The sequence below is a fragment of the Mustela nigripes genome, chromosome 8 (assembly GCF_022355385.1).
Source record: "Mustela nigripes isolate SB6536 chromosome 8, MUSNIG.SB6536, whole genome shotgun sequence".
Lineage (NCBI taxonomy): Eukaryota > Metazoa > Chordata > Mammalia > Carnivora > Mustelidae > Mustela > Mustela nigripes.
In genome coordinates, this window is record NC_081564.1 from 53,711,637 (window position 1) to 53,725,315 (window position 13,679).

The 13,679-nt window shown below is 35.1% G+C and overlaps 1 protein-coding gene across 10 annotated transcripts in view; it reads right to left on the reverse strand.

Annotated features, from left to right (window-relative positions):
* NOL4 (nucleolar protein 4) overlaps positions 1-13,679 on the reverse strand; it is a 406,246-nt gene that overhangs the window by 189,697 nt on the left and 202,870 nt on the right. For all 10 annotated transcript variants that reach the window (XM_059409422.1, XM_059409421.1, XM_059409431.1 and 7 more), the window contains one exon: positions 10,396-10,679. In XM_059409422.1, coding sequence (XP_059265405.1) covers positions 10,396-10,679 — 284 coding nt within the window. The remainder of the gene's footprint in view (positions 1-10,395; positions 10,680-13,679) is intronic.

Genomic DNA, 13,679 nt, shown 5'->3' on the forward strand with positions numbered 1-13,679 from the left:
CATAATTAGGATATAGAAGATATTATGTATATGTATCTATATCTTTTTGATATCCTGTATTCATTCCTTTTAGACATATATCTAGAAGTGGAATTCTGCATCATACAGATCTATTTTTTAACTTTTTGAAAAAACCCCATATTGTTTTCCATAGTAGCTGAACAAATTTACATTCCTATAGCATTGTACAAAGGTTCCCTTTCATCTACATTTTCTCCAATACTTATTTTCTTTTGTCTTCTTGATGAAAGGCATTCTAACAGGTATGAGATGATATCTCAGTGTGGTTTTGATTTCCGTTTTCCTGATGATAAGTGATCTTGAGCATCTTTCTATGTCTTTTTGCCAATTTGGATGACTTCTTTGGAAAAATGTATATTTAGTTCCTCTGCCTCTTTTTAAATCTGATTTTTTTTTGTTACTGAGTTGATATGCATTCTTTATATATTTTGGATATTAACCAGCTCTTTATCTGATATATGGTTTGCAAAAATTTTCTCCCTTTCACTAGGTTGCCTATTCATTTTGATTGTTTCCTTTGCTGTGTAAAAGCTTTTAAATTTGATGTAACCCTATTTGTTGGTTTTTGATTTTGTTGTCTTTGGTGTCATATTCAGTTGAGTCACTATTTATGTAAAACATAATGAGAATCTATGGCCCAGAGAAATAAGACTGTACACATATGACCTGGAATAGGACACACTCATATTCCAGATTAAGGTCAGAGTTAGCTACATAGTAGGAAGTTTAGGGAAGCCAGGTGACAATGTGAGGAAACTGCTGGTATAAGAAAGTGGGTGGGATAAGATCAATACAATTTATTCCCACGTCACTATATCATTTTTGTTCAACAAACATTTTGTAAGGAGCAAGTTTTATGCATGTAAATCGCTTCAAGGCATAACCATACAATCCATCACCTATACAATTTACCATCCTGCCTCCTTGTCCTTATTCTTCATGGATCTTTTTCCCTAAAAGTTTAGAAAAGAAAATTTTTTCCCCCCGTTGAGGTAATCAAGATAGATACTATAAAGAAGGTAGCATTGGACTTGGACAGATTCCAACAGGTTCAGGAAGATTTTAACAAGCAGAAATTGCAAGATATCCTAGGATCTATTTCCATTAGTGCCTGTTATATATCCACAGAAATAGGTCCTAGAATAAATGCCTATAAAATACCTCTGGGAATGTATTATATATTTCAGATGCCTGGAAAATAGGTGTAACTAAAAGGAAATAAGGAAGGAAGAAGGGATACAGGATGAAAATATAGTATTTACTAGATAAGATAAAATAAAGTAAAAATGTTTCTCCAAATTGCCAATCTCAATATGTACTTGGTAGGCTATGAAAAATGGATTTTCAATTTTCCAAATAAATATTTATGAGTCAGGAACATTTTTGCAAGATTTAGCCAAGCCCCAAGCTCTGGAGCCAGTAATAACCACCACAGCAATTCCATTTATTATGTGCTTATATAAACAATGCATATAGTTGTATTTAATTGTCACAATTGCCTACAGGTTAAGTATTATCATCCCCATGTAACTAACGAAATATCAAGGCTTAAATGGTAAAGACTTGCTCCAAATCACAGAAGTGATCATGTGACTTCCTGATCAGGTATTATCAGGTAGTAAAAGGGCAGCTGGGTGGGGGGGGGTCTCAGCACCAAGTTAAATTTGCTGCTCATTTTCAGATCCTGCTCCATGATCTCAACTCAAATTGTATCACTGAAAGGTGGGCCAAATGATTGGGGGCTTAAATCAAAATTCTAGAAATTCTTAGTGTAACCATATTTATAATGTCATTGGGTCTCAGTTTTCCCATCTGGAAAAATGGAATAATAACAGAACCTACTTGCCTTGGGTTATGTGCGGATTACATGAGTTTTTAGAATAAGGCCTGACACATGGTAAGAATTCAATAATGTTACCTATTATTATTATTCCTTGGGATGAAAGTTTATGACTTTTTATTACTTAATTCTTTTCTTTAAACTCTCATCCATGTTATTATCTTGATTCCAAATAACCCCAAGATCTTCAATTCAAATTTTTTTTTTTTTTAAATCACACTAATAACAATGTTACACATAATTGCTTTCAGGAATATACTTTAAAACTCATCAAATATTTAATGCTAATGAAAACAATATAAATTTATTATATTGAGATAAATTAGAATATATTACTCTTGATCTCTATTTCTTTTATTCTTTCCCCAAATTTGGGTCAATATCAGAGTGTTTCACAGTGAGTCCTGGTAATACCAATTATTTTGAGATGTGTATGAATTACTTCTGGGTATATTAATTAAAGTTCTCTCTCTTAGTGTTCCTCTACCATTCTCAAGATACCCATAAATCAAATGATATTTTTAAAATTTTACCTTATCCCTAATGACAGAATACAAATGTAAGACAGACAAATACACATACGCAGACAAAACAAAACAAAAAACCCACCCAACCCCTCCAAAAAAAGTTACATAGAGCATCCAAAATATAACCCTATTTTTTTTTTGAGCTACTGATTAACCATCCAAATAAAGACAAAGATAATTGGTCAGTTTTCTTTGTTTTGTATTTGACCAAAAATATATATTACTCTAACCAGATTACCTACCAATGCATAGCACTGACGGCTGGAGGATCAGTTGAGATTTTGTATTGAACTGATTGAACTCATATGTTTAAAAGGGAACTCAAGATGTGTATTTTGCTGCATATGGAGAATTAAAATCAATTTCACTTTTACATTTCAGGGTATAAATTTTAGAAGCTCCTTGTCTTCACCATTCTCCCAAGATAACAAATGTGAAATGAGCAAACATAGACTAGATCATGCATAGCAGGCACTCAAAAATGTTGACTTTACCCCTTCTCTTCCTATAATAACATATCAAGAATATAAGCATAGGCACGTGGTAACTATGACAGCATAATGACTCAGGAGAACACTGATCTGGGTGTTAGGAGTCACTTAAATGGGTCTTAATTTCTTCATCTGGAAAATGAGGCAGTTTTTAAAATTATATTATTGGGGCACCTGGGTGGCTCAGTGGGTTAAAGCCTCTGCCTTCTGCTCAGGTCATGATCCCAGGGTCCTGGGATCAAGCCCCACATCGGGCTCTCTGCTTAGCTGGGAGCCTGCTTCCTCCTCTGTCTCTCTCTCTCTGCCTGCCTCTCTGTCTACCTGTGATCTCTGTCAAATAAATAAATAAAATCTTTAAATAAAAAAATTATATTATTCTACAGAGTAGTTAATTTAATGGTCCCTGAATAAGGCACATATTTTTTTCCTAAGCATAATACACATTTAAATTTAGGTTGCAAATATTATAGACACTACCAAAAAACTCACATGATGCTATATCCTTCTTATATATCTTTTGATTAAATAAAGATCTTCTAAGGACAGAGGAAAAAAATATGTCCAATAATGAGCAGAACTGAAGTCCATGTAACTCATGAGTATAAAATATAAAACACATACACACTCTTTCTATATGTATCTATATATAATACATATGCAAATATATATGTATGTATGTAAAATACATGAAGATGTCATTTTAAATTAGTAGTTAGCAAAATGTAAGGCTAAAATTTACCTTGGGGCTTTTCAAGCACCCACTCTAACTCAACTACCCATTTATTTACACTTAGGCACAAAAGTAACAATGGGTATATGATTAGTTTCCCAATAGAGGCACTAGTATAGTATTTTTATGTACAATAATTCATATAGGAGAGCAAAACAAATATACATATAATAAATGCCACTCCAAATATGTGCCATTTATTAAGGAACTATTCACTAATTGTTTTAAATCTCTGCCTCTCTGGAGAGTATGCTCATCATAGTCCCCGTATGGTCCACAGTGATATCTAGACCTACACAACATCAGCCAGTAAGTGGGTATGGTGAAAAGCTGATGGGCTGCAAAATCAGAAGACCTGCATTCAATGCCAGGCTCTATCCCTTAATTCGTGTATAATTAATATTAGATAATAGCTTAGCATCCATTAGATTTTACGCACTCAGGTTTAAATAGGCCTGCTAATTACACTTACTCTCCTTACCATGTAGAGGTGGTTTGAGTAGTGAATATGAAAGTATACCCAAGTAAGTGTTCATCATTGTTAGAGTTGACATAACATCGTAGTATCAAAAATAATATCAATAATAATATATCCTTTATCTTCTGGCTCTAAGTTTCTTTCACACACTCCATCATTACCTAATCAAACTCCCAATTCTGTCCATTTAACATTCTAAATATTCCTTAATTCTTTGCTCTCCTTTCCATCCCCTACCACCACCTCACTAAGGCAAGACCTCATCCTGTTAGTAGCTTCCTCCCTTTTTATGCCACTTAAAGCCATCTTGTGACAAAGATGCCACAATGATCTACCCTGAAACACAATCTAACCATGCTGTTTTCTCATCCTTCATTCTAAGCAATTCCCTATCGACAGAGTGAAGTTCAAAGCTTTAAAAGGGCATCCATAGTACCCTAGTCTGACACCCTGAACTACTGCTCTAGTCTTACCCTCACCACTTCCATCCTCAGCATTTCTAGGCCTTAGTTTAATGCTGTGTTCTTAGAGAATTTCCTACTTCCTTTCACCAAGTGGCTATCTCCTACTTAACCATGAAAAATTAACTTGGGAACTTTCCAGGACATGGTTAGAAGGCACACCCATATACAAATTAATTTCCATATTATAACACAGCTATTTACCTTTGTGTCTATCTTTCTAGCCAAAATGTGAGTTCATAATGAAACTTTTTTTTAATACCCAGGACAGTGTCTAGCATATGAGGCATATTTGTTGAATATATATTGTTGTTTCTACCCTGAAGAAGATCAATGCCCAAATCTTTATGTAACACCAAGAAGCTAGATATTGAAAATCATCAAATTAAAACAAGAATGACCTAGAATAACCACACAACAAAGACCAAGATAATATTGTTCCAAAAGTAAATCCGTGGCTCTCATGTTTTCAAAGGCAATCTCCTTACACTTAAATAGTACAGAGATATTTAGAAAAATCATGCTGCTTCCATTCATCATGTCTAAATAAAATGGCATAGCAATCATTAATGGTAATTATGATAAGTATTTTATAAACTTTAATTTGAATGTTAATACCCATTTTGGTAAGAATTAAAAAAAAAGATTCATTGACAAGATGTCACAAGGACCACTTTAGGGAGAAACGTGTTTTTAATAAAATGAAGACTGGAGAGTCTGGGGAACTGAGCCAAAAACCAAACCAAATATGCAATAACCACAGTGACACATTAACCCTCAACAATAATCACCCTCCTACTACAGTTATTACTTGAAACATGATTCTTTTGGGAGAATGATTCAGAATATTTTACCGTATTTAAGTATAATGCAACCTGGTCACAAATACTAAAAGAAAAAAAGAAAGCCAAAGAGGAAAAAAATCAATGATAATGTTTCTAAGTTACATATTTCCCTCTATTAGATTTAGTTTTGTTTTTATTCATTTAATAATTCTACACATGCTTATATCCAAATTTGTGTCTTCTTAGCCCTTCTTTTCCTATATAACTTGTTCCTTAACACTTCCTCAGGAGTCTCCTTTTCTAAGCTTTTAATTAACATTTCTACTTTCTTCTGATTTCTAATATTAATAGTCGTCCTCTAAAAATGTGGCCATCTTCTAGTAGAAAATAAATATCACCTAAGCGCTTTCAATGCAATTTATTTATTCTTTAGATTGGCTAATATGACTCACCGGTCTAGTGAGTGAATTTGCATGATAATAAGCCATCCATAAATGGCATAGCTCAGCTCAGCTATTCTTTTTAAGCATTTCTATTCACTGTTCAGATTTAAATGCTTTATAATAATTTTGTCTGATATTATTCACAATAAAATCGTAAAATAGGTCAATATGAAATTCACAGAAATCTAAGTTTTTCAAAGATGCTACATAATTAAGCTTTTATGTTCCTCCAAGTTATGACAGGGGCTAGCCTGAACAATACTGGAAGGAGAAATTGGTAGTGTCACTTGATAGGTGTGTACGGAAGTGTTGGAACATTTCTAAGGACAACAAAAGGTAGTGCTAACTGAACAGATGAGTGCTAAACCTTTAGTATGAAGTTCACCTGATAGCCTCGGGTAAGTAAGAATTGATCCAAAGCCAGGAAACCCCAGAGCTCTCTGCATACAAACTCACATTGCAAGAAGAATCCCTAAAACAAAATTCCAGACATAGTCTCCTTCACAATTAAAACGATTCACCTTCTCCACCTAGCCCTATACCTATCTCCAGTCCACTTCCCCACTAATTTTGCTCCTTCTTCTGCCATGTGTTCTAATTCCAACTCCCAGAATTAACTCTCCTAACCATTGTCTGGGTTTAGACCTGTGTCACTTCACCTAAGAATTACTCCATTTAACTATACGTCAGTTTGGAAATGCCCCACACTTTGGCTTCTAAAACATCCTTATATGGTTGCCTTAACTTTCTCCTTCATTTTTTTTTTTCTTCCGCAAACTCCTTTTATGCCACTCATTCTTGATGGGCCGATATTTTTCTACGGAGTGGTATATTTTGACTCTTGTCTCCTCAGTCTATGATCTTCTGAAGTGATCTTAATAACCACAACAGCTTTAAGCCGCACGTCTAAACCTTTCACAAGTTTTCTTCTTCAGTATGAATATTTATTCTGAGCAGAAACATATATCCCTGATGTCTATGAAATGTATATCATGGGTACTGCACAGGCATGGTAAACCTTATATATCAAAATACTGCTTCTTCAAATATTTCTTATTCTGAATATTGGAAAATGGTGTCACCATCCACCTAGTCAATCTAGAGTCAAACTCCAGCCATTAAGGCCGGAGTCATTCCAGAATGCTTTCTGCTTCACTACCCACATTTGTTAAAATTTTATTTCAAAATATTTGAGAACCTACTATGTACCCATATGAAGCCAGGTATAGACATACCTCAGTAATCAAGGTAGATATCATTCTTATAGAATTTATATCCCAATGAGAATGTATAAAGAGGCTTTTGTACTGTACTGTATGTGAAAAACATTCCTAGGAGTCTGGCTATATAAAATCTATCAAGCTATCTATTCCACAAATACAATATCAAAAGAACGAAAGTAATAGGTTCGTATGTCTTTTTCGCTTTCTAACCAGTTTTATTTCTTTTTTTTTTTTTTTTTTTTATTTCCTAGTCCCTATTTATCTGTCCCTAGTTCCTATCTATCTGCTCCAATGTAGCCAGAATAATCTTTCTTTAAAATTGCAAGCTGACTATAACCTTATCATGGTAAACAATCCAAAGTCTTTGAACTGACCCATGAAGTCTTTGCTGATGGAAACTCTCTATACTCCATTTCTCCACCATATTCTCTGCTATGGCCATGCTAAGTAAGGTTCTTGCAAATTGCCATGCCCAGTGTGCTCTCTCCTGGCTCTATGGCTCCACGCATGCTCTCCCATAAATAATCTCCTCCATCTGAATAACCTCGACTTACACTTCAGATTCATGCTGGCATTAATCGCTCTATAAAGTCTTCCTTAAGAATCATTATAGTCCCATGGGGGCCCCACCTTTCTTTTCTCATTTCACCTTGCCATTTGCCCATCATTTTACTTATGGAATCAGATTATAATCATGGGTTTGCCTTTCTCTCCTGCTTGTTGAGCTTTTGAGGGGCTGGGCCCCCAGTTTGCTTCTTTCCATGTTTTTGCTTTCTATAACCGTGCCTTCATGTAGGAGTCTGTAAGTAAATATTTAGTGAGTAAATTAATGGGTGGCAAATATTCTATATTGCATAACAATATTGGGTTCTTCCTCAAATATCATGTTATGAAGTCCTACCTAGTTCCAAATAGACAATGATTCCCTAATCTATGAGACCAACTCATCTTCCCTGTGTATTCCAGGCCTTTCACAATATCCAAAAGGAGACCCCTTCTGAAAAAATGGTAATCTTACATGTCCTTCAATGTTCAAGACTCACTTCCTCCAGGAAGCCGTCTTCATTACTCCAATAGAAATAGTGTTTTCTGACTTTGAACTCCCAATATTTTAACACAGGAATGGATATTTACCTATACTTATAACTAAGAATGTTTTCTATGTATATGTCCCCCTTTCTACCAAAACAATTTATCAAAGTTCTTATGAATAAAGACTCCTGAGTTGCGTCCGCTGCTTCATTAGTACAAATTAGTACCATCATATATTGACAGGTATTCAATATATTCTTTTATTATATTATCCTTGAAGGAAGGAATAAAGAATCACTCTGGATTCTGCTCCAAAAGTGCTCTAAATCTGTTCTCACCGACTCAACTACTTTCTATCTTTATCTTACTTGGTACATCAGCATTGTGCCTCAGAGCTGACCACTTTCTTTCGTGAAAGGTAGACTACTCTTAGCTTCCATACACTATACCCTTCTGATCTTCCGTGTCTCTGTCTACTCCCCAGTCAGCTCTGGAAGCTATTCTTCCTTACCAAACCTTTAAATGTTTGGCTCCTTGGGGATGTTTCTTCCCTAAGCCCATTTCTCATCTTATTCCTCACATACAGCCCAATCTGAACTTTTCACAACTTCATCTTAAATAGAGCAGAAAAGTAACTTCACTCTGTGCAACACTGTGTTTCAAACGAGCATAGCTCCTATCATTATAATGAATGCGGGGATAGAGAAGAGCAAACCAGTGCATAATTTTAGAAAAATACTCAACAGATACATAGCATAAAAAGGACGTTTATAAAGACCAGACGGACAATGTGGATGGCCAGAGCACTTAAAAGTTATTTCGTTCCATAAAATGTAACCTCGATTCAGATCATGTTAGTGAATACAAATCGTTTGTGATTTGGCTTTAACCCACTGAAGAGAATATTTGTGCATTTACCCCAGCAAAAGTTGTAGCAGCTTCCCTCAGGCAGAAGTGCTTAAGTGTCTGATGATGTCAGTGACTTGCTTAAAAGAGGATAAAACAACATACCCTCAGGCAAGCAAGAGGATTTAAATAGAGCCAATTTAGGAAGTACAGTGCCTCAGCAAATTCAGAAATTAATTCAAATTAAGACATTTTGCTTTAAGAGCTTTATCAAAAGATCAGTTCTTCGATTCTAATTTAGAAGTGGGGTGGGGGGTGGGGGGAGGGAGTCAAAATGTATATTCCACGCAAATCTTCCTGTATTCAAAAGTATACCTTCAAAAATTATGGAACAAAAATCACAGCATGCATTACTTCAAACCGATAGAAATGTGTTGTTTGTTTGTTTAATAAGTCATTTGGGACAAACTGATGGTTGCCAGAAGGGAGGTGAGTGGGGAATGGGTTACACAGGTGATGGTGATAAAGGAAGGAGTACACTTGTGATGAGCACCAGGTTTTGCACGGACCTATTGAATCACTGCACTGTATACCTGGAACTATGTTACACTGTATGTTAACTAGACTTTAAATGAAAACAAAAGAAGAATTGGCAGTATTTCTGAAAATGGGTGTGAAGATAGAGATCAAAAGAGAAGGATCAAAAAATTTTAAAAAGTGAATCAACTGGGAATGGGAAGGATTGAAATTTATTCTAATATAAAGAACTAGAAATTTAGATATGTCTGAAACATGGTTCTGTCTTCTGTAGAATACAGTTTGTGATAAATTACTTGTCGCAGTAGTTATTTAATCTACATGCTTCATCTAGAACACCAACACATTTCTCCCAGGTATGGGGAGTAAATTACTGACCAAACTCCCTGGGTCTCTAAAGCAAACTTGAGAGTCTAATTGAAACTTTATTTGTGCGTACACCTGTCCAATCTAGTAAAAACTAGATAGTGATCTTTTTAGAGTCCATAATTGTGTTCTGAGAGCTAAACTTTGACATCTGAGCTCAACAAACTCCCAGAGACACAGCTATAAGAAGATTATATAAAGGAGAAACATTATATCAAGTGATTTCATGTATAAAAACACACGTGATAGGAATTAAAGAGGGCATGTGATGTGATGAACACTGGATATTATATGCAACTGATGAAATATTGAACTCTACGTCTGAAACTAATGATGTACTATATGTTGGCTAATTTAATTTAAATTTAAACACACACACACACACATACACACACACATACCAACACACAATGGAAAAACTATCCATTTTGCTCACTATTATTTCTGAAAATTATTGCTTATTTGGACATAGGATATCTATAGTTGGCAACATATCATTGGGATTTGCTTAAAATATTTTTAGCAAAAATAATCTTCATCTTTCATATAAATACGTATTTCTTTATGACCTTCATGACAAACTCAGAAACTCTGAAAATTATCACGTGACCTTACCTTGCTTCCATTTTCTCTCGCCTCTCGTTCCATCTTGAGGTCAGAGATTAGAAGGTTCTTATATTTGTTTTTTCCATTACTGCTGTGGTCATCTATTCTGTATTCCGAAGTCAGCTGTGCTGAGAGGGGGCTGTCACTCAAGTTCAGTGGCTGCTCCTCCTGCTCCAGCCCAGGTTTGCCATCACCATTGGAGTCGCCTATCTCCCTGCCGTGTGTTCCCCCTGAAGCAACTGAACTGTGCCCCAGAGTCTCATTGCCGTTAAAACTCTCTGCAGCAGAATCATCTGTTGGAAAGAAGAGTTCAATTTTAATTAATGTGCCATTCAGTTACTATTTCAACATTCACCGAGCTCCTGTTATGGGCTTGGCATCGAGGTAACGTTACATATCCTGTGTAATTTATCTTTACAAATAAACTTGTGAAGCAGCCATTGTCATGTGTAATCTAGTAGGCACATTTAGGCAAAAGAAGTGAAGTGAAATAAGAAGAAGATAAAATAGGGAAAATGGTTCAATCTCAAAAGCAATCGTGAAGAAAAGCAAATTGAAACAAAGAGAAGCTCATTAATTATTTTGTAGATAGTTTTTTTCTGTTTTTTCTAGAATTTTCTTGGTGAAAATTCTCTGATAAAAGCAACGTGTGTTCTGCTAGTGGGGCGTATGTTGGTTCAAGCTTTATGAGTGTTTAATATGCATCTAAAACATTAAAAGTGATCACACCTTCCGTTCCAGTCATTACACTTCTGGGACCTCTAAGTTTAAGGAGTATAATCACTGAATGCATTTCTGTACAGGTAAAAAAGCTTTTTTTTAACCAGTGTCGTTTACAATAGCAAATATTCAGAAGTGACAAAAATTACCAAAAGTAAAAAACTGGCTTAATATATGTTGGGATGATTAGAATATGGGAAATGTAGAATCTTTTTCCATTAATATTAATGGGAAGTGTGAAGTGTTAAATGGAAAAAGCTAGTTTCAAAAATGGACAAATGATACCAATTTTCTGAAAAGAAAACATAAATCCTTATAGAGGAAGATGAGTAAAAAATTGTAGCCTAAAATATTGATATTAATTTCTTCTTACTGGAATGGCACTGTATTTTTAAAATACTCTTTATTATTTACAACATATATAATTTTCTAATTAAAAATAAAATAACTCAGAATAAAAAATAAAAAGCAAAACTGGGAAGAAAGGGAAGAAACAAAGTCAGTCAAAATTTTCTGGCTTTAAAATAAATGATAAGCTTGTTTAGAAATACACATCAATAACAATTAGAGTAAGAAACAAAATTTACATGCAACAAAAATCCTATTTCTCTTAATTTCATCTTTATATTAATTTCAAAGGATTATGAGGCACAAAGGTATTAAATTGTTTCCTATAGTTAAGGGCTCTTGAAATGATACAAATATGAGTGTGCACAAGTAATATTTTGATTCTGAATATTCTCAAGTTTGCTTTATTTTTATAGGATGCAACAAAATAGTTAATGCCAAAAATTATATTTAATTCTGAAGGAGTGGTATAACTCACCTGTTCATTTATTTATTCAACATTTATTAAATACCAACATTAGGCCAAAAGGTGGTTAAATAATTTGGCCAACAGAGCCTCTGCCTTCAGCAAGTTCACAAATAACTAAAAGAGATGAAAAAAACAAAATGAAAACAAAAACGTGCAACTAAAATGCAGAGGAAAAAAGGCTTTGATCCAAAACAAGGTCAGTAAAGGCATCACAGAAGTTTTCCTAAAGAAGGTGGAGTATGAGCCGAATTTCAAAAGATGAGTAAGACTTAACCAGTGAAGAAGCTAGGGGAGAGCGTTCCCCACTTAGGTATCAGCAGTTGCAACATCTTCAAAGAAGAAGAAGGGAAATACAGGGCAGATGAGACACAAGGTTGGGGTGCTGACTGTAAATAGAGTCAGAAAGGGAAACCTAGATAGGGAGGCAGAGGATGAAGAGCTTGGCTTGGACCTTGAGCGTGAATAGGATCAATTTTATTGTCCGAAATGATATGGGAAAAAAATTTTTTTAAAGAGATTACTCTGACTGATGAGGAGAATGGGATAAAGGTGACAAAATGGGAAACCATGAAGAGCTCTAGAAGCCATCTGAATCAGCATTGTTGAAAGCCTGAATCAAAACAGCAGTAGTGTAGAACAGGAAGGGATCGAATCATCATAAGAAAAGAACAGGTAAGACTGAGAGTAGGACAAACATGGGTCCAAGAGGAAGCCCAGATCTCCAGCTCCAAGGGAAAATGAAAATAAAGAACATTAAGCTTAATTTTCAGTAAAATAATATTTTAAAAATTTTAATTTTAAAAATTTAATATTTTAAAACTATTTTGTGGAAAAGTTAAAATGTACTCAAATTGTAAGGACCTATTTAGGAAGAGGCTTTCATTAAAGTTAAACAAAAATCTTGTTTAACCCTTAAACTGTCCCGGCTCCCCTTCCCCCCAGGGGATTTACTTAAAAACAAGTCCTGGAAACCAACTCCAGGTAACAAACCCCAGATACAAGGCTGGGTCAGGCCAAGTGGAGACATCCGATCAGTGGTAGGGGGACGCATACTGTCTCCCTAGCTACCAAGGAGTATGAGCCCCTGCCCTTTGGGAGCTTTTTTGGTGCCAATCCTAACCAAGGTGTGATAGGCTGGTTCAAACATCTACTAGGGTAAATTGTAATTCAATTGGTCACCCAGTATCACTGTGGAGTTTCCTGTGTGTGTTACAATCTCATTGGCCACCTGTGCGTGGCCAGGCCCAACCGCATGGCCTTTGCCCTTAAAAGCTAATCTGGGAAACAGAGAAGGGTCACCTGCTTTGTAAGAGGCCTGGTCCTGGCCGGTCAGTTTGATTCTTGATCCTTGGTGTGAAATAAAGCTTTGCTTGACCTTCGCTTTGTATCAGTCTCGCTCCTTTAATCATAGACCCATTATTGGGGCATAACACAAATGGCAAGATTCTATACATAAATTACTCCTTTTACATCCCCATTCAACAAAAGACTTCATGTAGAAAGAAAACAAACATAAGAGAATTTAGAGAAACTCAGTCATAAAGAATATGACATGGCACTTCCCATAGTTACTGAGAAATCAAAACATTCTTTTAAGCATGTAATATATAAGGTTTTTGAAATAAAGAATTCAGGGAATAATATACCTAAGTAATTCAGAAAATTGTGCATGTCCTTTATGTGAAGTCAGATCCAATTCTAAAGTATGCAAGGTCATTTCTGATTATTTAAGCTATTTCTTTCCACAGAAATCCAA